This window comes from Neomonachus schauinslandi, chromosome 13 (genome assembly GCF_002201575.2).
Source record: "Neomonachus schauinslandi chromosome 13, ASM220157v2, whole genome shotgun sequence".
Lineage (NCBI taxonomy): Eukaryota > Metazoa > Chordata > Mammalia > Carnivora > Phocidae > Neomonachus > Neomonachus schauinslandi.
Window position 1 is genome coordinate 1,753,471 of NC_058415.1, and position 25,842 is coordinate 1,779,312.

Consider the following 25,842-nt stretch of genomic DNA (forward strand, 5'->3'; position numbering starts at 1 on the left):
CATCAAAATACCTTTCATGCCTTTTTTTTTTTTTTTTTTTTTACAGAAATAGAAGAGACTATCCTAAAATTCATTCGGAATATCATGGGATCTTGAGTCTTACAAAACAACAAGTTTGGAGGAGTCACACTGCCTGATTTCAGTACTTAGTACCAAGCTGCAAACAGTGGCAACATAGGTTCTCACTGACATAAGAATAAATACATAGATCAATGGAATAGAACTGAGAGCCTGAGAAAAAAGCCTCACATACATGGTCAATTGATTTTTGACAAGGGTGCCAAGACCATTCAACTGGAAAAGAACAGTCCATACAATGGTGCTTGGACAACTGGACATCCACACTAAAAGAACATGTGAAATAAATGAAAAATTAGAAAGTCTCTGAAGAAATAAGAGATACAGTGAATAAGTATATGGAAATTTCAGAACTGAAAAATACATACCTGAAAGATAAAGCTCAGTAGATGGGCTTACTAGCAGATTAGAGGTAACAGAAAAATCAGTGAACTAGAAGATAGAACAATAGAAATTAGCCAATCTGCACAACAGGGAGAAAATATACTGGGAAAAAATAATGAACAGAGCCTCAAAAACTGTGGGAATATAACAAAATATCTAACATTTGTGTCATTGTAGTTCTGGAAAAAGAAGTGAAGGTAGGCAGAGGCTGAAAAAATATTAGAAGAATTAATGGCTGAAAACTTCCCAAATTTGGCAAGAGATGTAAACCTACAGATTGAAAAAGCTTGAACATATGCCAAACATGACAAACCCAAAATGAAGGAAACATCTTGAAAGCAGCCAAAGAAAATGCATTTCTTACAAGGAAAAAGCTATTGGAATGGTAGTAGATGTCTCATCAAAAACCACAGAAGTTAGATGGAAGTGGTGTGATGTTCTTTAGGTGCTGGAAGAAAGGAACTGTCAATCCCAAGTCCTGTACCAAATAAAAATATCATTCAGGAATGAAGGGAAAATCTGGACATTCTCAGATGGAGAAAAACAGAATTTGTCTCCAGGAGCATGGACAGAGGCAATTTTATAAACAAGGAAACAATAAAAGAGGGAACCTTGGAGCATCTGTGTGCAGTAGAGTTAACATAACAGGCTTGAGACTGCTATTCTTAGGAAATCCTGCTTGCAAGATTATCCTTTGGCTGGCATTGGGATCTTGCATTTCTGGAGGGTTAGCACCATTCTCAGAACTGATCAGAATGGTTCACTGTGCCTAAAAGTGTGCAAACTAGGGTTTATGCTGAAAGTGCCTGTGTGACCAGTCCCCACTAAAAAAGTTGGGCACTGAGCCTCTAATGAGCTTCCTTGTTAGACAACATTTAACACACGTTATCACAAGTCCTTGGTGGTGGAGTTAAGTGGGTCATGTTACTCTACTGGGAGAGGATTCTTGGGAGGTTGTTCCTGGTTTCCTTTGGACTTTGTGTCGTACCATTTCTCTTTTGCTTTGTATCCCTTTGTAGCCATGTGTACAAAACTATATGATGAGTCTTACAAGTCCTAGTGAATATCAAACCTGGGGGTGGTCTTGGGGACCCCTGACACAATCAGGAAGAAAGAAAACACAGGGAAAATAGGGGTAAATATAGGAGGCACTCCTCTTACACATGAATTTTCCAAACTAATTTTGATGGTTGAAGCAAAAATTATTACACAGTATGATGTGATTCTAAATATGTAGAAAGGAACTACTTAAAATTACCAGAAGGGCAAGAGGATGTAATGGGAGGTAAAGTTTCTATACTTCATTAAACTGGAAAATGAAGATACCAGTAGACTGATTAGTTATGTGTACATAATGTAGCTCCTAGAGTAACCACTAAAAATGCTGTACAAACACAGAAATCCCATAAATGTGGAGGTGTGGGAAAACCAGAGATAAAGGAATAAACTGGACCACCCTGCCCTAGGACCTCGCTGCTATAGGCGTGGGGGGTGGGTGTCTTTTTTATGATAATCACCTATGAACAACAAAGAATAACCAGACCCTAAAAAGAAAGTAAGCCATTGAAGGTGTTATCACTAGTCCTTGCTCAATGGTGACATCAGTAGAAATATTCAAAGGATTTAAGTTCCCTGGTTAGCTTTCTATAAAAGACCAAGCCTAAAGGCCCTCGTTGGCAACCCTGTCAGGACCCCTCTCACTCTTGAGAGCTTTTTCTATATCTTCATTTAATAAACTTCTATCGCTTTACTCACACACACACACACACACAAAATGCTATACAAAGAAATAGAAAGCACTGGATAAATCAAAATAGAATTATAAAAAAAAAAAAAAGTCCAAGTAACCCAAAAGAAGTCAGTAAAAGAAAACGAAGCAAAAAGAAAATGATCTAAATACACCAACCAAAAGAGACAGACTGGCATAGTAGACTAAGAAAAAAAAAAACAAAAACAAACCCTGTATTCTGTCTAAATGAAACTTCAGATATTATCACATAGGCAAGTTAAAAGGATAAAAAGAAACATGCAAACATTAATCAAAGGAAAGCTGGAGTGGCTTTATTAAATCAAGTAAGGCAGATTTCAGAGCAAGGAAAGTTACCAGACACAGGGTGATAAATGGTCAATTCCAGGAAGACAGTGATCCTTAATATGTATGCATCACATTACAGTTTCACCATATGTGAAGAGAAATAGACAAATCAACAACTGGGAGACTTCAACACCCATCTCACAGTGATGGAAATTAGACCCCAAATCAGTAAGAGTCTGTCATTACCATCAACCACAGAATCTAATCTTTACAGAACACTTTACCCAACAATAGCAGAATACATATTCTTTTCAGATGCTCACAAAAACATACACCAAGATAGACCTATCCTGGGCCATGAAACGTAAGAATTTGTTTAACAAAAGTAAAGAACTGATACGAGGCGTGTTCTCTGACCACAGTGGAATCAAAATTGAAATCAGTAAGAGAAAGTTGACAGAAAAGTCTATAAACACTTACAAAATAAAGTACATGCTTTTAAATAATCCATGCATCAGAAATGAAGTTTCAAGGGAAATAAAAACATACATGAAAGAGAATGGAGAAGAAAATACAATATATCAAAGTATGTGGAATACAGCAAAAGCAGTCCTGAGAGGAAAACCTGTGGCACTGAGCATATGTATTAGAAAAGAGGGAGAGTCTCAAGTCAATAAGCTTCTACCTCAGGAACCTAGAAAAATAAGAGCAAAATAAACCCAGAGGAAACAAATAGAAGGAAATAATAGTGATAAAAGCAGAAATCAGTGAAACTGAAAATAAATAGAGAAAATCAGTTAAAGAGCTACTCTTCTGAAAACAATAACATTGAAACAACCTCTACCAATACTAAGAAAAAAAAGAGTAGACACAAATCACCATATCAAGAACAAAACAAAGGGCCGCCTGGGTGGCTCAGTCGGTTAAGCGTCTGCCTTTGGCTCGGGTCATGATCCCAGAGTCCCAGGATCGAGTCCCGTGTTGGGCTCCCTGCTCAGCGGGGAGTTTGCTTCTCCCCCATCTCATGCTCTCTCTTTCTCTCAAATAAATAAAATCTTTAAAAAAAGAGAGAATGAAATAAAGGCTATCACTACATACTCTGAAACCACCAAAAGAATATTCACCCATAAATCTCACAACTTAGACGAAATGAACTGCTTCCTTGAAAAACACAAACTACCAAAACCCACCCAATTTGGAGTAATTTGAACACCTCTGTAACTATCATGAAGTCTACTTTGCAATCTAAAAATTCCTACAGAAGAATGCTATGGGCCCAGATGTTTTTACTGTGGAATTCTGCCAGATCTTTAAAGAAAACTTAACACCAGTGCTACATGATTTCTTCCAGAAAATAGAAGAGGAAACACTTCCCAATTCATTCTATGGAGAAGGTATTACACTGATATCAAAATAATTATGTGCTATTACCAAGTGCAGTTTACTTTAGGAATGTAAGACTAGTTCCATATTTGAAACTTAGTGTAATCCACCATATTAACAGACTAAAAAACCACATGATTGTATCAGTTGATGCAATAAAAGCATTTATCTCACAGAATTCAATAACCGTGGTGGAAAACAAAGTCTTAGAACAAAAGGAATGCAGGGGAATTCTATTTGAGTAGGGGCATCTACCAAAAAAAAACTATAAATTTTTTTTTCCTCAGTCAGGCCTTTCTTGGCCACTTATCTAACTTTTTTTTTTATTGTTGATGTATACATAACATAAAATTTACTGTTTTGACCAATTTTAAATGTACAGTTCAGTGGTATTAAGTACATTCACACTGTTGTGAAACCATCCCCATTTTCCATCTCCAGCACTGTTTCATCTTCACAAACTGAAACTCTGTCCATTAAAAACTGACTCATTCCCCACTCCTCCCAGCTCTTGGTAACCTCTATTTTACTTTGTCTCTAAGGTCTGTGTACCAGCTATAAGTGAAATCAAACACTTTTTGTCCTGTGACTGGCATATTTCAATTAGATAATATTTTCAAGGCTAATCCTCGATGTAGAATGTATCAGAATTTCCTGCTTTTTATGGCTGAATAAAAGCACATTTTCTTTATCTGTTGAGGGACATTTGAGCTATTGTGAATAATGCCATTAAGGACGTTGGTGTACAAGTATAAAGTGGTAGATAGCTAGGAGTGGAATTGCTGGGTCATAGGGTCAGTTGTACATTTAATGTTTGAGGAGCTGGTGGACTCTTCCACAGAAACGACACCATTTTACATTTCCCACCAAAAATGCACAAAGGTTCCAGTGTTTCCCCACACCCTGCCAGAACTTGTTCTTTCCCTTTCCTTTGGTAATAGCTATCCCAGTGGGTATGGCATGGCATCTCATTTTGGAATAGTATTCTTAATGCTGTGAGACATAACGCTTTCCTCCTTAGGTCAAGAATAAAGCAAGGATGTCTGCTTTCACCACTCATTCTTTATTATGCTAGAAGTAATGTAATAAAGCAAGAAGAGGAAAGAGAATGCATACAGATTTATATAAGGGAAGAAATAAATCTGTTCCTATATGCAGATGCCGTGCTTGTCTATGTAGAAAATCTCAAGGAATCTAGGAGGGAAAAAAATCAGAACTAAGTGAGTTCAGCCAGGCTGCAGGATTTAAGATAAACATAGAGACAGTTGTATCTCTATGTCCTAGCAATGAACACAGTGTCGCTGAAATTAAAAATATAATACCATTAGAAGTACTTAAAGAAGTTCTTAGGTGTCAATCTAAAAAAAACATATATGGATTTGTATGCTGAAAACCACAAAATGCTGATGAAAGAAATTAGAGAACATCTCAGTAAATGGAGAGACATACCATGTTCGTGGATTTGAAGAGTCAACATAGTAAAGATGTTAGGTCTCCTCAAATTGATATAAAGGTTTAATGCAAATCTTATCAAAATTCTAAAGTTTTTTTGGTAGATATATATTAAGATTCTAAAATTTATATGGAAAGGACATGTATTAGAGTAGCTAAAATAACCTTTAAAATGAAGAATAAGGTGGGAGGAATCGGTCTAGCTGATTTCAAGACTTACTCTATAGGTAATCAAAACTGTTTTTGACAGCATCATAGACATAAGATCAAGAGAAGAAAGGAGAGGACCCCTAATTAGACCCATGAGCAACGTGAGAAGGGGATTAATAGTCTTGAACACATGGCACTAGAGTTTGGGTTAAAAGCAGGATCCGTGAATCTCACCAGGGTGCCCCCACACCAGCATTCTTCCTGATTTGGCCCTGGTTAGTGGCTTAGGTTAGGTTGACTAGTGCATGTGGCTGGCTTCTGGGTGAGCAGGAATGTGTTTGTGTTTCAGGCATTAATGGCCTTCAGGGATGTGGCTGTGGCCTTCACCCAAAAGGAGTGGAAGTTACTGAGTCCTGCTCAGAGGACCCTGTATCGGGATGTGATGCTGGAGAACTACAGCCACTTGGTGTCACTGGGTAAGGACGGCTTGTCTCAGGTCTCAGACTGCCTGTGGGCACCTTAAGATTTTATGTAACAGCCACCATGCTTTTGGCTCAGAAAGAAAAATAGTATTTTCTCTATACCCCCAGAGAATGTGTGGATTCTGTAGAGTTGAAAGAGTAAAGGTGTATTTGGGAGGGTATGGTCTGACACTGAATTGCCAGGCCTTTTCTGAGGCTGGGCCCATCCTCCAAAGTGATTTTACCTCAAATTTGGGAATACTAGTATTCACTTAACCACAGAGGAGAATTAGTGTACTGCCTTTAGATCCGGGATCCCCCCTCCCTTTAGTCATCATTTCTCAGCACTCAGAGAGCCTTTGCGCACCCTCTGCTTCCCTGCCCCCTTTTGGGTTATTGCATTTGCTTGTTGACTGAGTTCTGCCATAGCCTCTTAAATCACTAACCCAGGGTCCCCTTGGTTTCTTTCCCTTTGAGTAGGAATTGCCTTTTCCAAACCCAAGCTCATCACACAGCTGGAGCAAGGGGATGAGCCCTGGAGAGAGGAGAGTGAATGTCTTCTGGACCTTTGTCCAGGTGAGTGGGAAGCAGTGGGCAGATGAGGAGACTGGGCCGTGAGGCGCTCAGCAGATGAGGAAGGAGAGCCCATGAACTTTTGGGGAGGGCTTTTCTCCAGGCCTCCCTTCCATGCCATCCCGCTCACCCAGAGAGGGCTTCCCTGGCAGCCTCATTCCACTCTCCACTGGTAACTCTTTTCCAGCACCTTTTCTAGTTCTCTGATCTCCCCGTTCTTGGGCTTTTGTTGGTTGGCCTAATATTCTGCATAGCATTTGCCCTCAGACTAAGTCTGCTGCCCTTGGGAGACACTGTCCAGTTTCTGTTCTTAACCTGCTAACTTCTTAGTGCATTGGTTCTACCCCATAAATCCCCATAACCTTGTTTCTTTTATGATGGATTATTTAAGATTACAACAGGATGTGTAGAATTGTATGATGAGTGCCTGTTGTGTACCTTCCCTGTGGTCTAAGAAACAGACCTTAAAGACCAGAAAACAGTCCCTGCACCTTCCCTGGTGCGTCCTGCTTCTCCACCGCACCTGAGAATCCAGTTTCTGCATTAGCATTCTCATTGTGCCTTAATCCTTTTTTTCCCATCCGATGGTTCCTTCAACCATGTAGGGTTTTGCATGTTTATAAACTTCCTTGTATATAGTATTGTATACTATATACATCCTTCTGGAAAATGCTTTTTTACTGACTTTATGTGAGAATCATGTTAAAATGTGTAGATTTAGTTTATACTTTTAAAAACTTATATTGATTCCCTTATATGAATATTTCTATTTAAATGCGGTTGAATTATCAGTTCCCTTCTTTTGGACATTTATTTCCAATTTTTGGTTATTAAATAATGCCACTATATATTTTTGTTACTTCCGTGGAAACAAGGGCAAGTTTCTCCAGGATGCATACCTAGGAGCACAGTAGCTCGTTAGGCACGGGTAGCCTAGAGGTTCTTGTTCCACATCCTTACCAATACTAAGTATTGTCAGATCTCATTTTCCACTCATCTCTTCCCTTTGCAATGAAACCTCAGAGGGGCTTTGCTTTTCAGGGAGCAGGAGTATCTTTTCCTATGTTGTTTGGCCATTGGTATTGACTCTTCAGTGATTTGTCTGTTCGAAGAGTTTCCCTGCTTTTCATTTGGGTTGTTTCTGTTACTGATTGTAGAAATTCCATATAAATTCAGGGAACATTCATGTCTTTAATGCAATGGGAATTAATTTTATGTGAATGTCTAGAGGTAAGAATACAAAAATTTTTTTCCTGATTTATCTTTTTTATTCTTTTATTTTTAACATTCCTGGCATTTTATTTTGTTTCTAAATACAACCATGTATCTGGACTTGTACTTTATACCTAACTCAGTGCTTTTGTCTTTAAGGGGAACTATTATATAAGCTATAATTATGGTATAACATAAAAATATGGTATAAGATATTACAGTATAATAGTTAAGGGATAATTATGAGATATATAATCAAAATATAATAGACTACACATATTTCTTTATTTAAGATTTTATTTATTTGACAGAAAGAATGAGAGAGAGTGAGTGAACATGAACAGGGGTGAAGGGGGGCAGAGAGAGAAGCAGACTCCCCGCTGAGCAGGGAGCCCAACGTGGGGCTTATCCCAGGACCTTGGGATCATGACCTGAGCCAAAGGCAGACGCTTAACTGACTAAGCCACCCAGGCGCCCCTAGACTACACATATTTAAAGCATAAAATGTATAAAGTTTTGATATATGTACACAACTATGAAACCATTGCCACAATCCAAACACCAAGCATACCTATAACCTCAAAGTTTCCTTGTGCCTTATTATAATCCCTATCTCCTGTCCCTCCCTGTCTTATGCTCCTCTCCTCCTCCTCTCTATACCCAGGTAACCACTGATTTGCTTTCTATCATTATAGATTTGTTCACATTTTCTAGAATTAATATAAATTGAATAATACAGAATATATACCAGATTCTTTCACTCAACATAGTTATTTTGAATTTCATCCATAATGTTGTGTGTATCATAGTTCATTTCTTTTTATTGCTAAATAGTATTCCATTATATAGATACAATTTAACAATTCACCTACTGAAAGACATTTGAGTAGTCTCCAGTTTTGACAAATACAAGTAAAATGAGTGTGAACACTCATGACAAGTCTTTCATTTCTTTTAGATGAATACTTAGGACGGGAAAGGCTGGGTTATAGGATACGGTGTATATTTAGCTTTTTACAGAACTCAAAAACTGTTTTCCAATCTGGCTATGCCATTCACATTCCCACCAGCAGGGTATGAGGGTTCCAGATGCTCCACATCTTTCTCAAAACTTGGTATTGTTATTTTAATTTTGGGCATTCACATAGCTGTGTAGTGGCATCTGTGTTTTTCTTGACATTAACCCAGTGACTGATTATGTTGAGAATCTTTTCATGTGCTTATTTGCCATCTGTATATATCTTTGGAGAAATGTATTCTTGAATCGTTTGCCCATTTAACAATTTGGTTTCTTTTTTTTTTTTTAATTTTATTTTATTACGTTATGTTAGTCACCATACAATACGTCATTAGTTTTTGATGTAGTGATCCACGATTCATTGTTTTTGTATAACACCCAGTGCTCCATGCAGTACGTGCCCTCCTTAATACCCATCACTGGGCTAACCCATCCCCCCCGCCCCGTCCCCTCTAAAACCCTCAGTTTGTTTCTAAGAGTCCATAGTCTCTCATGGTTCATTTCTCCCCCCAATACCCCCCTTTCATATTCCCCTTCCTTCTCCTAATGTCCTCCATGCTATTCCTTATGTTCCACAAAAAAGTGAAACCATATGATAGTTGACTTTCTCTGCTTGACTTATTTCACTTACCATAATCTCCAGTCCCATCCATGTTGATGTAAAAGTTGGGTATTCATCCCTTCTGATGGCTGAGTAATATTCCATTGTATATATGGACCACATCTTCTTTTTCTTTTTTTTTTTTTTTAAGATTTTATTTATTTGCAAGAGAGACAATGAGAGAGAGCATGAGAGGGAGGAGGGTCAGAGGGAGAAGCAGACTCCCTGCTGAGCAGGGAGCCCGATGTGGGACTTGATCCCGGGACTCCAGGATCATGACCTGAGCCGAAGGCAGTCACTTAACCAGCTGAGCCACCCAGGCGCCCTGGACCACATCTTCTTCATCCATTCATCTGTTGAAGGGCATCTCGGCTCTTTCCACAGTTTGGCCACTGCGGACATTGCTGCTATGAACGTTGGGGTGCATATGGCCCTTCTTTTCACTACATCTGTGTCTATGGGGTAAATACCCAGTAGTGCAATTGCTGGGTCATAGGGTAGCTCTATTTTTAATTTTTTGAGGCACCTCCACCCTGTTTTCCAAAGTGGCTGTACCAACTGGCATTCCCACTAACAGTGTAAGAGGGTTCCCCTTTCTCCACAACCTCTCCAACATTTGTTGTTTCTTGCCTTGTCAATTTTTGTGATTCTAATGGTGTAAGGTGGTATCTCAATGTGGTTTTGATTTGAATTTCCCTGATGACTAATGATGATGAACATTTTTTTCATGTGTCTGTTAGCCATTTGTATGTCTTCTTCGGAGAAGTGTCTGTTCATGTCTTCTGCCCATTTTTTGACTTGATTATTTGTTTTTTGGGTGTTGAGTTTGAGAAGTTCTTTATAGATCTTGGATACCAGCCCTTTATCTGTAGTGTCATTTGCAAATATCTTCTCCCATTCTGTGGGTGGCCTCTTTGTTTTGTTGACGGTTTCCTTTGCTGTGCAGAAGCTTTTTATTTTGATGACATCCCAAAAGTTCATTTTTGCTTTTGTTTCACTAGCCTTTGGAGATGTATCTTGAAAGAAGTGGCTGTGGCTGATGTCAAAGAGGTTACTGCCTATGTTCTCCTCTAGGATTTTGATGGATTCCTGTCTCACATTGAGGTCTTTCATCCATTTTGAGCTTATCTTTGTGTATGGTGTTAGAAAATGGTCGAGTTTCATTCTTCTATATATAGCTGTCCAATTTTCCCAGCACCATTTATTGAAGACACTGTCTTTTTTCCATTGCATGTTTTTTCCTGCTTTGTCAAAGATTATTTGACCATAGAATTGAGGGTCCATATCTGGGCTCTCTATTCTGTTCCATTGGTCTGTGTGTCTATTTTTGTGCCAGTACCATGCTGTCTTGGTGATCACTGCTTTGTAATATAGCTTGAAATCGGGCAACGTGATGCCTCCAGCTTTGTTTTTCTTTTCTTTTTTTTTTAACATCCATTCATGATATTCTTTGAATATTTCTTTAAAAACTAGCATTCTGTTCATTTTCCCCTTCCTCAGGTATGCAGTACCTTTTATTAATTTTCTGAGGACATATTTTTTTTTATTCTTATGTTAATCCCCATACATTACATCATTAGTTTTAGATGAAGTGTTCCATGATCAGCTTTGTTTTTCTTTGTCAACATCTCCTTGGCGATTCAGGGTCTTTTCTGATTCCATACAAATTTTAGGATTGTTTGTTCTAGCACTTTGAAAAATGTCATTGGAATTTTGATCAGGATGGCATTGAAGGTCTAGATTGCTCTGGGTAGCATAGACATTTTAACAGTGTTTATTATTCTGATCCATGAGCATGGAATGTTTTTTCATCTTTTTGTGTCTTCTTCAATTTCTTTCATGAGTGCTCTGTGTTTCCTAGAGTATAGATCCTAACCTCTTTGGTAAGGTTTATTCCCAGGTTATCTTATGGTTTTTGGTGCTATTGTAAATGGAATCATTGCTCTAATTTCTCTTTCTACAGTTGCATTGTTAGTGTATAAGAAAGCAACTGATTTCTGTGCATTGATTTTGTATCCTGCCACATTACTGAATTGCTGTATGAGTTCTAGTAATTTGGGGGTGGAGTCTTTTGGGTTTTCCACATAAAGTATCATGTCCTCTGCGAAGAAAGAGAGTTTAACTTCTTCTTTGCGAATCTGAATACCTTTTGTTTCTTTTTGTTGTCTGATTACTGTTGCTAGGACTTCTAGTACTATATTGAACAACAGTGGTGAGAGTGGGCATCCTTGACATGTTCCTGATCTTAAGGGAAAGGCTCTCTTTTCCCCAGTGAGGATGATATTCGCTGTGGGTTCTTCATAGATGGATTTTACTCTGAAGAGTTTTAGTCAGGAAAGGATGCTGTATTTTGTCAAATGCTTTTTCTGCATCAATTGAGAGGACCATATGGTTCTTCTCCCTCCTCTTATTAATGTGTTCTATCACACTGATCGATTTGCGAATGTTGAACCACCCTTGCATCCCGGGGATAAATCCCACTTGGTCGTGGTGGATGATCCTTTTAATGTATTGTTGGATCCTATTAGCTAGGATTTTGTTGAGGATTTTGGAATCCATATTCATCAGGGATATCGGTCTGAAATTCTCCTTTTTGATGGGGTCTTTGCCTGGTGTGGGGATTAAGGTAATGCTGCCCTCATAGAATGAGTCTGGAAGTTTTCCTTCTGTTTCTGTTTTTTGAAACAGCTTCAGGAGAATAGGTATTATTTCTTCTTTGAATGTTTGGTAGAATTCCCCAGGGAATCCCATCAGGCCTGGACTCTGGTTTTTTGGGAGGTTTTTGATCATTGCTTTATTCTCATTACTGGTTATTGGCCTATTCAGGTTGTCGATTTCTTCCTGTTTCAGTCTTGAGAGTTTATAGGTTTCCAGGAAGGCATCCATTTCTTCCAGGTTGCTCAATTTATTGGCATATAGTTGTTGATAAGAATTTCTTTTTTTTTTTTTTAAAGATTTTTATTTATTTATTTGAGAGAGAGAGAATGAGAGACAGAGAGCATGAGAGGGAAGAGATAGAGGGAGAAGGAGAACCCCCGCTGAGCAGGGAGCCCGATGTGGGACTCGATCCCGGGACTCCAGGATCATGACCTGAGCCAAAGGCAGTCGCTTAACCAACTGAGCCACCCAGGCGCCCCTGTTGATAAGAATTTCTAATAGTTTCTATTTCCTTGGTGTTAGTTGTGATCTTTCCCCTTTCATTCATAGTTTTATTAATTTGGGTCCTTTCTCTTTTCTTTTGGATAATTCTGGCCAGTGGTTTATCGATATTATTAATTCTTTCAGAGAACCAGCTTCTAGTTTCGTTAATCTGATCTACCGTGTTTCTGGTTTCTAAATCATTGATCTCTGCTCTAATCTTAATTATTTCTCTTCTAATGCGTGGCTTAGGCATCGTTTGTTGCTTTTTCTCTAGTTCTTTAAGGTGGAGAGTTAGTTGGTGAATTTGGGATTTTTCTATTTTTTTGAGTGAGGCTTGGATGGCTGTGTATTTCCCCCTTAGGACTGCCTTTGCAGTATCCCATAGGTTTTGGACTGATGTGTTTTCATACTCATTGGTTTCCATGAATTGTTTTAAGTTCTTCTTTGATTTCCTGGTTGACCCAGACATTCTTGAGCAGAGTGGTCTTTAGCTTCCAAGTGTTTGAATTTCTTCCAGATTTTTTCTTATGATTGAGTTCCAGTTTTAAAGCATTTTGGTCTGAGAAGATGGAGGGAATAATCTCAGTCTTTTGGTACTGGTTTAGATTTGTGACCCAGTATGTGGTCTGTTCTGGAGAAAGTTCTATGTGCGCTCAAGAAGAATGAGTATTCTGTTGTTTTAGGGTGGAATGTTCTGTATATATCTATGAGGTCCATCAGATCCAGTGTGTCATTCAAAGCTCTTGTTTCTTTGTTGATTTTCTGCTTAGATCTGTCCATTGCTGAGAGAGGAGTATTGAGGTCTCCTACAATTAACGTATTGTTATCAATATGACTCTTTGTTTTGGTTAACAGTTGGCTTATGTAGATGGCTGCTCCCATGTTGGGGGCATAGGTATTTACAATTGTTAGATCTTCTTGATGGATAGACCCTTTAAGAATGATATAGTGTCCTTCTGTGTCTCTAACTACACTCTTTAGCTTAAAATCTAATTTGTCTGATATAAGAATTGCTACCCCAGCTTTCTTTTGAGGTCCGTTGGCATGGAAGATGGATCTCCATCCCTTCACTTTCAGTCTGGATGTATCTTTAGGTTCAGAATGAGTCTCTTGTAGACAGCATATGGATGGGTTCTGTCTTTTTATCCAATCTGCAACCCTGTGCTGTTTTAAGGGAGCATTTAGGCCGTTCACATTCAGAGTGATTATTGAAAGATATGAATTTATTGTCATCATGTTGTCTGTGAAGACCTTGTTTTTGTAGATTGTCCCTGTAAATTTTTGTTCTATATCACTTTTCGGATCTTTCTCCTTTTATAGAACCCCCCCTTAATATTTCTTGCAGGGCCGGCTTAGTGGTCACATATTCTTTCAGTTTCTGCCAGTCTTGGAAGCTCTGCCTCTCTCCATCCATTCTAAATGACAGCCTTGCCGGATAAAGTATTCTTGGCTGCATGTTCTTCTCGTTTAGTACCCTGAATATGTCTTGGCAGGCCTTTCTGGCTTGCCAGGTCTCTGTGGATACATCTGATGTCATTCTGATGTTCCTCCCTCTGTACATAAGGAATCTCTTCCCTCTAACTGCCCTTAAGATGGTTTCCTTGGTTCTAAGATTTGCAAGTTTTACTATTACATGCCGGGGTGTTGGCCTGTTTTCCTTGATCTTGGGAGGGGTCCTTTCTGCCTCTAGGACACAAATGTTTCATTCTCCAGATTAGGGACGTTCTCAGCTATGATTTGCTCAAATATATCTTCTAGTCCTCTCTCTCTCTCCCCCCCCATCAGGGATTCTAATAATTCTGACATTGGAATGTTTCATGGTGTCACTTACTTCTCTGATTCTATTTTCATGGATTCTGAGTTGTTTCTCCCAGGCCTCCTCTCTTCCCTTCTTGTCTATTAATTGGTCTTCTAGATCACTAATTCTCTCTTCTGCCTCGCTTACCCTAGCTGTCAGATTATGTAGTTTAGATTGGATCTCACTGATAGCATTTTTAAGTTCTGCTAGTTCAGCTTTCATTTCTGCCCTTAGAGACTCTATGTTGCCATTAATCAATTTCTCCATTCTTGCTATTGTCTTCACAATTGCTACCCTGAATTCCATCTCCGACATCTTGGTTATATCTGTATCCATTTGTAAATCTGTGGCAGAGGTCTCAGTCTCTGAGTCCTTCCTATTTTGGGGGTTCCTCCTCCTAGTCATTCTGTTGAGGGGTGGTTGAGGGAATGTATAGAGTCCAAATTATTGACCACAACCCAAGCAAGATGCACCTGTTTTATAGGGACCTTAGGGTTGTCAGCCTCTTGTTCTCCCCGCCTGTCTTCTGGGCGAGGGGCCTGCCGTGCTGTTACTCAGGCAATGCTATTTGGGTAGAGTTGCCCTGCCCCCTGTGGCAGGGGATGGGCTCAGTGAAAACCGGTTTTCTGGGGCTTTTGTTCTCTGGCGGCTTTCCCTGTGGCTTACCGCATCTCTGCCGAGAGTCAGAGCAGAAGAGATCGTTTCCAACCCTCTGCCTCAGAGCAGAGAGATGACAGTCTGTTCTTCAGTGAACTCTCCAGGCCACACTATCTCCTTTTCTGTTTGTGCTGCTATAAACTGTAGCGTCCTGGGTTGTGCGCCCCTCAGCAGTGCTCCCAGTCCTCGCCTCCAGGTTGGGGCACGTCTCTGCCCTTTGTGCTTCTAAAACCGCTAGCCGCCCCCAGTTTGCCTGCACGGCCCCGCCACTCTTGGTTTCAATCTGGGGGTCTGCCCAAAGTCCTTTCCCTGCCACTGCCAATCTGCGAGTCTGTGCCCAGTCCCCAGCACAGGAGGCTATCGCTTACCAGTGGTGTAGAGTCCCCACAGCTCCCTCCTCCTGCCATTTATCTTCTGATATGTGCCCGCAGAGTCATGGCTTCCCACTTCATACCTCGAAACCAACCCCCTGTGATATTCTGTTTATAGAGATCCAGATATATCTTCTTACATCTCAGGCTGATTTCGTGGGTGTTCAAAGTGGTCTCAGAGGTAGATATCCAGCTCAATTCCGGGGACCAGTTGGAATAGGGTCCCCTACTCCTCCGCCATCGTTTCCTCCCCCCCCTCATTCTTTTAATAGTGTCTTTCAAAGAGGAATTCTTAATTTTTGGAAAGCTTATATTCAGTTTTTTATCTAATGAATTTTACTTTTGGTAGTGTATTTAAGAAATCTTTGATCTAAGTTGAAACAGATTTTCATATATTTTTTTCTTTTAGAAGTGTTATAATTTTTGTTTTATATTTAGCTCTATAATCTATTTTGAATAAATTTTTATACTTAGTACCAGCTCTGGATTTAAGTATATTTGTTTTTGCATACAAATGCCCAAATTTTCCAGCACCATTTATTGAAAAGGCAACCTATTCTTTATTGAATTGCCTGTTTATTGTGGTAAATTAGTTGACCAGATGTATATGGGGTCTATATTTGGACTTTCTCTCTTTTTTTTTTTTAAGTTGGCTCCATGCCCATTGTGGAACCCAATACGGGGCTTGAACTCACAGCCCTGAAATCAAGACCTGAGCTGAGATCAAGAATTGGACACTTAGGGGTGCCTGGGTGGCTCAGTCGTTAAGCATCTGCCTTCAGCTCGGGTCATGATCCCAAGGTCCTGGGATCAAGCCCCACATCGAGCTCCCTGTTCAGCAGGGAGCCTCCTTCTCCGAACTGTCCCACTCCCCCTGCTTTTCTTTCCTCTCTCGGTGTGTCTCTCTCTGTCAAATAAATAAATAAAGTCTTAAAAAAAAAAACAAAAAAAGGACTGGACACTTAATTGACAAAGCTACCCAGGCATCCCTGGACTCTTTTTCCCCCCACTCCTTTCTTTGTCTTGATGCCACTACTACATAGTCTTGATTAATGTAGCCTTATAAGTCTGGAGCTCAGTATAAATCTCCAACATTTTTTCCCTTTTCAATTTGTTTTTATTATTCTAGATTCTTTGCATTTCCATGTGGATTTTAGAGTCAGCAATTTTCACAAAAAAAAGCCTACTGGGATTTTGATTTGGATTGAGTTAAATCTACCTCATTTTGTGATAATTTACATGTAATTAACACTGTATTACTCAATATGTGAATACAGTATATGTCTCCATTTTTATGGGACTTCTTTTTGTCAGCCTTGTTTTATAATTTTTAGTACACAGGTCTTACACATCTCTTGTCAGATTTATCCCTCTCTGTTTCATATTTTTGATACTATTTAATCTATTTTAAAATTCAGTTTTTAACTGTTGAAAGTACAGAGAAATAAAATTAACTTATGGATAATGATCTTATATCTGGTAAACTTGCAAAACTTACTTTTTAGCCCTAGTAGCTTTTTTGGTAAATCCTATAGCATTGTCTATATAGATGATAATGTTATTTGTGAATAAGTTTTACTTCTTTACATTCAGTATATCTTTCATTTCTTTTTCTTGCCTCATTGCACAGGCGAGACCATCCAGTGCAATGATGAATTTAAATGGTGAGAGTGGACATCCTTTCCTTGTTCCTGATCTTTTGGGGAATGCTTTCTCCTAAGTGTAAGTTTTATAGCTCCCCTTTATGAGCACAACAAATTTTTATTCCTGTTTGCTGAGAGTTTTTATTGGGAATGGATGTTGGATTTTGTCAAATGTTTTTTGGGCATCTTTTGAGGTGATCATATGTGGGGTTTTTTAGTCTTTCATTTTTTTTTAAGTTTTTTATTTTAATTTCAGTTAACATACAGTGTTATATTAGTTTCAGGTGTACAATGTAGTGATTCAGCAATTCCATACTTCACCCTGTACTCATCTCAGCAAGTGCAACCTTTTTTTTTAATGTTTCAAGTTTTATTTAAATTCTAGCTAGTTAACATATAGTGTAATATTGGTTTCATCACTTACATACAACACCCAGTGTTTCACAAGTGCCCTCCATAATACCCATCACCCATTTAGCCCATTTCCTACCCACCTCCCCTACAGCAACCCTGTTTGTTCTCTATTGTCAAGAGTCTCTTATGGTTTGCTTCCCCTTTTTTTTCCTTCCTCCCGTGTCCATCTGTTTTGATTCTTAAATTCCATATATGAGGTAAATGACATTTTTTTTTGTTAAAACAGCCTTTTATTTTTGTTAACACAATGCACTGACCTTATTCAGATTTCAGCAGTTTTACCTTCACTCTTTTGTGTGTGTGGAGTATATATTTAGTTCTATGAAATGTTATCCCATATACATTCCTGTAACTGCCACTATATTCAAAGATACAGAACAGTTACATCACAGGCATGCCTTGTGCTGCTCTTGTATAGTCACAGCCAACTCCCCCCACCCCCCGCCCTCCTCCCCTGTCTTCCTCTGCCAACCACTAATCTGTTCTCTGTCTCTATGATTTTTGTTACTTCAAGAATGTTATATAAAAGAAGTCATATAGTATGTTACATTTTGGGAATGCCTTTTCAGTGTAGTTCTCTTGAGATCCACCCAAACTTAGTATGTACCAATACTTCATTCCTTTTACTGATGAGTAGTATTCCATAGTATGAAAGTACCTCAGTTTGTTAAACCATTCACCCACTGAAGGACATTTGGATTGTTTAGTTTTTGGCTATTATAGATGAAGGTGCTTTGAACATTTCCATACAGGTTTTTGTGTGAATATAATGTCTTCTTTCTGGGATAAATGCTCAAGAGTGCAGTTGCTGAGTCACATGGTAAATAAATGTTTAGTTTTATAAAAAAGTGCAATACTCATGGGTACACCATTTAAGTTCCCACTAGCAATGTTTGAGTGATCGTTTCTCCACCTTCTTGCCCACATCTGGTATCAGCATTACTTTTTATTTTGACCATTCCAGCAGATTTCTAGCAATATCTCCTTGATTAGTAAGAGTGATGAGTTTAGTGTAAGCATTTCCTCTCAGGGAGAGCTGGATAGCTGAGAGCATATCTGAGTAAGAGCTCTGTATCAAGGCTTTACTCTTCTTGGAAAAGAGACTGGTATTCTCCCTATGGGTAGGTAAAGAGCTTATAAGGCCCTGGTCATGAGTGGCTGTTGCTGTCATTTTGTTAGGTCTTCATGGCATGTCCTTGCATTTCTGTTCATTCTCCTTACTTAGACACCCTCTATCCCTCAAGAGTGGTTGACAGGTGTTAGTGTGTCTTAAGATCTGATCTGACCACTGAACGGACCTGGCAAAGACAGTCTAACAAGTGAGAGGAAAGGGACAAGTCTCCTCCTGGGTTGGCTCATGTGGGTGGTTGGCAGGCAGGGACCCATGGACTCAGGTCTAGGGTGTCCACCTAAGCATCTTCAGATACCACATCTTAAGAGGGCAATCCCTAGCATTTCATCTCCGCTAATCAGAGCCATGAAAAGTGGTTGACCCTGGGAGCAATGGGTAGATGTGTATCATTACCTAGAGTACTGTATTTCTTCTATTTAGGTGGAATTTACTTACAGGAAATGCAAAATCTTAAGTTTGCTAGTGTATGAGTACAAACAATGTGTACATCTCTACAACCCAAACTTTATCAAACAACAGATTACTACCATCCCAGATAGCTCCCTTCTGGCCCATCCCAGTAAACCCCCAACCCTATCCCTCCGAGGTGTCACTGGTCTTGATTTTATTTTATCATAGATTAATTTTTCCCACTGTACAATTTTGCATGAATGGAATCATACATACTCTTGTGTAGGCTTCTAGTCCTTAGTTATTGTGAAAAACTTGTTATTGGTATTCTTATGCTATGTTTTTTGTTTTGGTAAACCTATGTTTTCATTTCCTTTAGATGAATACCTAGAGTAAGTTTGGGTGTATTAGTTTCCTAGTGTTGCTGTAACAAATTACCACAAACTGAGAGGCTTAAACAAAAGAAATCTACTCTCTCACAGTTCAGAAGATGGGAGTTCAAAATCAACCTGTTGGCAGGGTTGTCCTTCTAGAGGTTCTGAGGGAGGTCTGTTCCTCACCTCTCTCCTGGCTTCTGGTGGTTGCTGGCAATCCTTAGCATTCCTTGGCTTGTTGCTGTGTCACTCTACTCTGTGCCTTTCTTCCTTCTATGTATCTCTGTATCCAAGTCTCTCTCTCCTTGTAAGGATGCCAGTTGTTGAATTAAGACTCACCCTAATTTAGTATGACCTCATCTTAACTTGATCACATCTGCAAACACCTGATTTCAAAATAAGTCCACATTCACATGTTCCAGGTAGACCTGAATTTTGGTGGGATACCATTCAACCTGATACACTGGGGTCACAAGGCTACAGTATATGTAGTTTTATGAGAAGTGACCATTTCCCAAAGTGGTTGTACCATTTTTCACTTCCATGAACATATGAGAAGAGAGTTCCTATTGTCTCACATCCTGACAGTTTTCATCATATCTGTGATGGATATGTAGTGCTATCTAATGGGGGCTTTAATTTCAATTTCCCTGATGGTTAAGTGTTGAGCACCTTTGCTCTTTGATCATTCATATATATATGTCATATACCTTACTTTGTGAAATAGCCATTCAAATCTTCTTCCAGCTTCCAGTTTGTTGCATTTTTAAAATTGTTGAGCTCTGTGAGTTCTTTATTAATTCTGGCCACCAGTTCTTTGTCATATGTACATTTTGCAAAAATTTTCTTAGTCTGAAGCTCTTCTGTTTATTTTTTTAACAGTTAATTTTGATGAGCAGATGTTTAATTTTGAGGAAGTCTAATTTTTCTTTTAAATTTTTATTGTCATGAAGATAACCTATATTTTCTAAATGCTGTATAGTTTTAGCTTTTACATTTAAGTCTGTGATCCATCTTGAAGTAACTTTTGTGTACAGTGTGAGGCAGGGATCAAGGTTTTTCTCATTCATATAGATACCCAGTGGCTCTAGCATCATTTGCTAAAAAGACTTGCCTTCCCCTCCTTAAATTGCTTTGTTGAAAATCCAGTGACTGGCTAAAGGTGGGTCTGTTTTACATTTTCAATTTTATTTCTTCCCATTAATAGGCCTCTCCTTAACCACACTGTCTATTACTGTAGGACCATCAGAAGTCTTGAAGTCAGGTAGTGTAAGTTTTTCTTTTTAAAGATTGCTTTGCGTAATGTAGGTCCTCTGCATTTCCACTTAAATTTTAGGATCAGCTTCTCTTTAAAAAAAAAAAAAAGGAAAAAGAGGGAAAGGAAAAAGAAGGGAAAGGAGGCAGCAAAGGAGGGATGAAGGAAAAACGGAGAGAGAAAGAATACCTGGGTAGTGTTTACTATTGAAATTTTAGTGTACCTATAGATAATTTACATCTTATCAAGTCTTGTAACCCACTCTTTAGATCTTTTAAATGTATGTGCTAATGGGGACATCTATAGCCTGAAGTGCTTATATTAGAAGAGAAGAAAGGTCGATGATCAGTGACTTAAGCTTTTTACCTTAAGAAGTCACGGACATGGCATATTACGAAAGTTGTCCAATCTCCAGGGATTGTGATTAATGTTGAAAACATCTCCCTTTTACTTGTGCACCAATGTCACAGAATTCTGAAACTTGTTTGAAAGCAGTGAAATGCCCAGCATGCCTTCTCTCAAGGGCCAGTGTCTAAGACCATTCACTTAACCCACAGCTATACTTTTCATTCCTCAACAGCAGCTTCAGAAGGAAAATTTTCTTTGGAACCATTAGGCATTGATTGTTTTTTTCTCTTTCTTTTGTAAAGTTTTGAGTTCATGTACAATTACTGAAGTATTTAGTGGTCTAAAAAGTCACTTAGCACAAGAGCAGTTGGAGATTTTTTTTTTTTTTATTTGAGAGAGAGAGAGAGAGCACATGAGAGGGGGGAGGGTCAGAGGGAGAAGCAGGCTCCCCGCCGAGCAGGGAGCCCGATACGGGACTCGATCCCGGGACTCGATCCCGGGACTCTGGGATCATGACCTGAGCCGAAGGCAGACGCTTAACCGTCTGAGCCACCCAGGCGCCCACAGTTGGAGATTTTAACAGAATTTATGAACTGCTTAATTTTCTTTTACATCCTAAAAAATGTTACGATTAACCATTCTGTTGGTAAAATTTTATTTTTTATTTTTATTTTTTAAAGAGGGAGTGAGAGAGAGAAAGAGAGGATGGGGGAGGAGCGGGGGAGGAGCAGAGGGAGAGTGAGAGCCTTAAGCAGGCTCCACACCCAGCGTGGAGCTTGATGGGGTGCTTGATCTCAGAACTCTGAGATCATGACCTGAGTTGGACGCTTAACCAACTGAGCCACCCAGGCACCCCTGTAAAATTTTATTTTTATTTCTTTTATTCTAGAACTTCTGCATGTTTGAAAGCATGTTAAATTTTAGATTCCCAAGGTGGACATTGTAATTCTAAACAGCTTTTAGTTAAAATTTGCCACATTACTAGATAGGCATGAAAATTATGATAAAAAAAGAAAAAAAACATTATGATGAATGAAGCTATGGCTTCCATAAGTGATGCTAACTGTATTTAAATCAGCCACCATATTTAATAGGGAAGACACACAGAAGTGCTTCCTCCACACTGAAAGCTTTATCACCCAGTGGGGATATAAGCAAGCCAAGGAGAAGGCAGATGGAACACTCTGGTAAGTTACTCCATCTCTTTCTTGTAGGAAAAAAAAAATCACTAAAGAAATCTGTAGTAAGTTACATAGTTATTTTTATTTAGATTTATTTAAATTCCATTTAGTTATCACAGTGTTATATTAGTTTCAGGTGTACAGTCAAGTGATTCAGTAATTCCATATATCATCCTGTGCTTATCACAAGTGCCCTCCTTAATCCCCAACACCCATTTAACCCCATCCCCCCACTCACCTCCTCTCTGGGACCATCAGTTTGTTCTCTACAGTTAAGAGTCTGTTTCTTGGTTTGTCTCTTTTTTTCCTTTGCTCATTTGTTTTATTAAAGTCCACATATGAGTGACATCACATTGGTATTTGTCTTTTTCTGACTGACTTATTTCACTTAGCATTATACTCTCTAGCTCCATCCATGTCATTGCAAATGACAAGATATCATTCTTCTTTGTGGCCGAATAATATCCCATTGTGTGTATGTCTATATACATATAACATCATATAACAATGTATATATATATACACACACATATATACGCATACACATACATATAACATCTTCTTTATCCATTCATCTATCAATGAACACCTGGGCTGTTTCCATAATTTGGCTGTTGTAAATAATGCTGCTGTAAACATTGAGGTCCATGTATCCCTCTGAATCAGTATTTTTGTATTCTTTGGGTAAATACCTAGTGGTGCAATTGCTGGATCATATGGTAGTTCTGTTTTTCAATTTTGAGGAACTTCCATACTGTTTTCCATAGTTGCTGCACCAATTTGTATTCCCACCAAACAGTGCTAGAAGGTTGGTTCCTTTTTCTCAACATCCTTGCCAACACCTGTTGTTTCTTGGCTTTTGATTTTAGCCATTCTGACAGGTATGAGTGATATCTCATCATGGTTTTGATTTGCATTTCCCTGATGATCAGTGATGTTGGGCATCTTTTCATCTGTCTTTTGGCCATCTGGATGTCTTCTTTGGAGAAATGTCTGTTCATGTCTTCTGCCCATTTTTAATTGGATTATTTGTTTTTTGGGTGTTGAGTTTTGTAAGCTCCTTATATATTTTGGACACTAACCCTTTACTGCATAGGTCACTTGCCAATATATATCTCCATTCAGTAGGTTGCCTTTTAGTTTAGTTTTTTTTTTTTTTTATTATTGTATCCTTTGCTGTGCAGAGCTTTTTATTTTGATGTTGTCCCAATAGTTTAGTTTTGCTTTTATTTCCCTTGCCTCAGGAGACATTTCTAGGAAAATGCTGCTACAGCCACTGTCAGAGACATTACTGCCTGTGCTGTCTTCTAGCATTTTTTATGGTTTCAGGTCTCACATTTAGGTCTTTAATCCATTTTGAGTTTATTTTCGTGTATGGAGTAAGAAAGTGGTCTAGTTTCATTCTTTTGCATGTAGCTGACCAGTTTTCCCAACACCATTTGTTGAAGAGAATATCCCATTGTATATTCTTTCCTGCATTATCACAGATTAACTGACCATAATTGTGGGTTTATTTCTGGGTTCTGTATTCTGTTTCATTGATCTATATGTCTGTTTCTGTGCCAGTACCATACTATTTTGGTTACTACAACTTTTGTAATATAACTGCAAGTCTGGAATTATGATACCTCCAACTTTGCTTTTCTTTTTCAAAACTGCTTTGTCAATTTGGGGTCTTTTGTGGTGCCATATAAATTTCAGGATTGTTCTGTGAAAAATGATGTTGGTATTTGATAGGGATTGCATTAATATTGTTCTTCCAATCTAGGAGTATAGAATCTTTCCATTTCCTTGCATTGTCTTCCTTATCTTTCATTGGTGTTTTATAGTTTTCACAGTACAGGTCTTTCACCTCTTTGGTTAGGTTTATTCCTAGGTATCTTACTATTTTGGGAGCAATTGTAAATGGGATTTTCTTAATTTTTCTTTCTGTTGCTTTATTATCAGTGTATAGAAATGCAGAACATTTCTCCAAATTGATATTGTATCCTGCAACTTTACTGAATTTTGGTGGAGTACTTAGGGTTTTCTATATACAGTCTCATGTCATCTGCAAGTAGTGAAATTTTTACTTCTTCCTTACCAATTTGGATTCCTTTTATCTCTATATATTGTGAATTGCTGTGGCTAGTACATCCAGTATGAATAAAAGTGGGGAGAGTGGACATCCTTGTCTTGTTCCTGACCTTAGGGGAAAAGCAGTCAGTTTTTTCCCCATTGAGCATGATGTTAGCTCATATATGTTTTTCTTTTTTTTTTTTTTTTTTTTTTTTTTTTTTTTTTTTTTTATTTTTTTTTTTTTTTTTTTTTTTTTTTTTTTTTTTTTTTTTTTTTTTTAAAGATTTTATTTATTTATTTGACAGAGAAAGACACAGTGAGAGAGGGAACACAAACGGGGAGTGGGAGAGGGAGAAGCAGACTCCCTGCCGAGCAGGGAGCCCGATGCGGGACTCGATCCCGGGACTCCAGGATCATGACCTGAGCCGAAGGCAGTCGCTTAACCAACTGAGCCACCCAGGCACCCTCATATATGTTTTTCTTATATGGCCTTCATTATGTTGAAGTATGTTCCCTCTAACGCTACTTTGTTGAGGGTTTTTATTATGAATGCTGTACAAATGCTTTTTCTGAGTCTACAGAAATGCTCATACAGTTTTTATACTTTCTTTTATTGATGTGATATATCACATTGATTGATTTACAAATATTGAATCACCCTTGCATCTCAGGAATAAATCCGACTTGATGTGGTGAATGATTTTTTTTTTTTAGATTTCATTATGTTAGTCACCATACAATACATTATTAGTTGTTGTTGTTGTTTTTTTTTTAAAGATTTTATTCATTTATTTGACAGAGAGAGACACAGCGAGAGAGGGAATACAAGCAGAGGGAGTGGGAGAGGGAGAAGCAGGCTTCCCGCCAAACAGGGAGCCTGATGCAGGGTTCAATCCCAGGACCTGGAATCATGACCTGAGCCGAAGGCAGAAGCTTAACGACTGAGCCACCCAAGCGCCACAGTACATCATTAGTTTTTGATGTGGTGATCCACGATCCATTGTTTTCGTATAACACCCAGTGCTCCATGCAGTACGTGCCCTCCTTAATACCCATCACCGGGCTAACCAGTTCCCCTCCCCTCTAAAACACTGTTTGTTTCTCAGAGTCCATAGTCTCTCATGGTACATCTCTCCCTCCGATTTCCCTCCCTTCATTTTTCCCTTCCTTCTCCTAATGTCCTCCATGTTATTCCTTATGTTCCATAAATAAGTGAAACCATATGATAGTTGACTTTCTCTGCTTATTTCACTTAGCATAATCTCCTCCAGTCCCATCCATGTTGATATAAAAGTTGGGTATTCATCCTTTCTGATGGCTGAGTAATATTCCATTGTATATATGGACCACATCTTCTTTATCCATTAATCTGTTGAAGGGCATCTCGGCTCTTTCCACAGTTTGGCTATTGCGGACATTGCTGCTATGAACATTGGGGTGCGTGTCCCTTCTTTTCACTACATCTGTGTCTATGGGGTAAATACCCAGGAGTGCAATTGCTGGGTCATAGAGTAGCTCTATTTTTAATTTTTTGAGGCACCTCCACACTGTTTTCCAAAGTGGCTGTACCAACTTGCATTCCCACCAAAGGTGTAAGAGGGTTCCCCTTTGTCCACAACCTTTCCAACATTGGTTGTTTCTTTCCCTGTCCATTTTTGCCATTCTAACTGGTGTAAGGTGGTATCTCAATGTGGTTTTGATTTGAATTTCCCTGATGGCTAATGATGATGAAC

The 25,842-nt window shown here is 38.8% G+C and overlaps 1 protein-coding gene across 1 annotated transcript in view; it reads left to right on the forward strand.

Annotated features, from left to right (window-relative positions):
* Positions 1 to 3,864: 3,864 nt before the first annotated feature.
* Positions 3,865 to 25,842, forward strand: part of ZNF169 (zinc finger protein 169) — a 35,494-nt gene continuing 13,516 nt past the window's right edge. Inside the window, exons 1-3 of the mRNA XM_021694350.1 lie at positions 3,865 to 3,891; positions 5,832 to 5,958; positions 6,424 to 6,519. Of these exons, the coding sequence (XP_021550025.1) occupies positions 3,883 to 3,891; positions 5,832 to 5,958; positions 6,424 to 6,519 (232 nt within the window). The 5' untranslated portion in view covers positions 3,865 to 3,882. The remainder of the gene's footprint in view (positions 3,892 to 5,831; positions 5,959 to 6,423; positions 6,520 to 25,842) is intronic.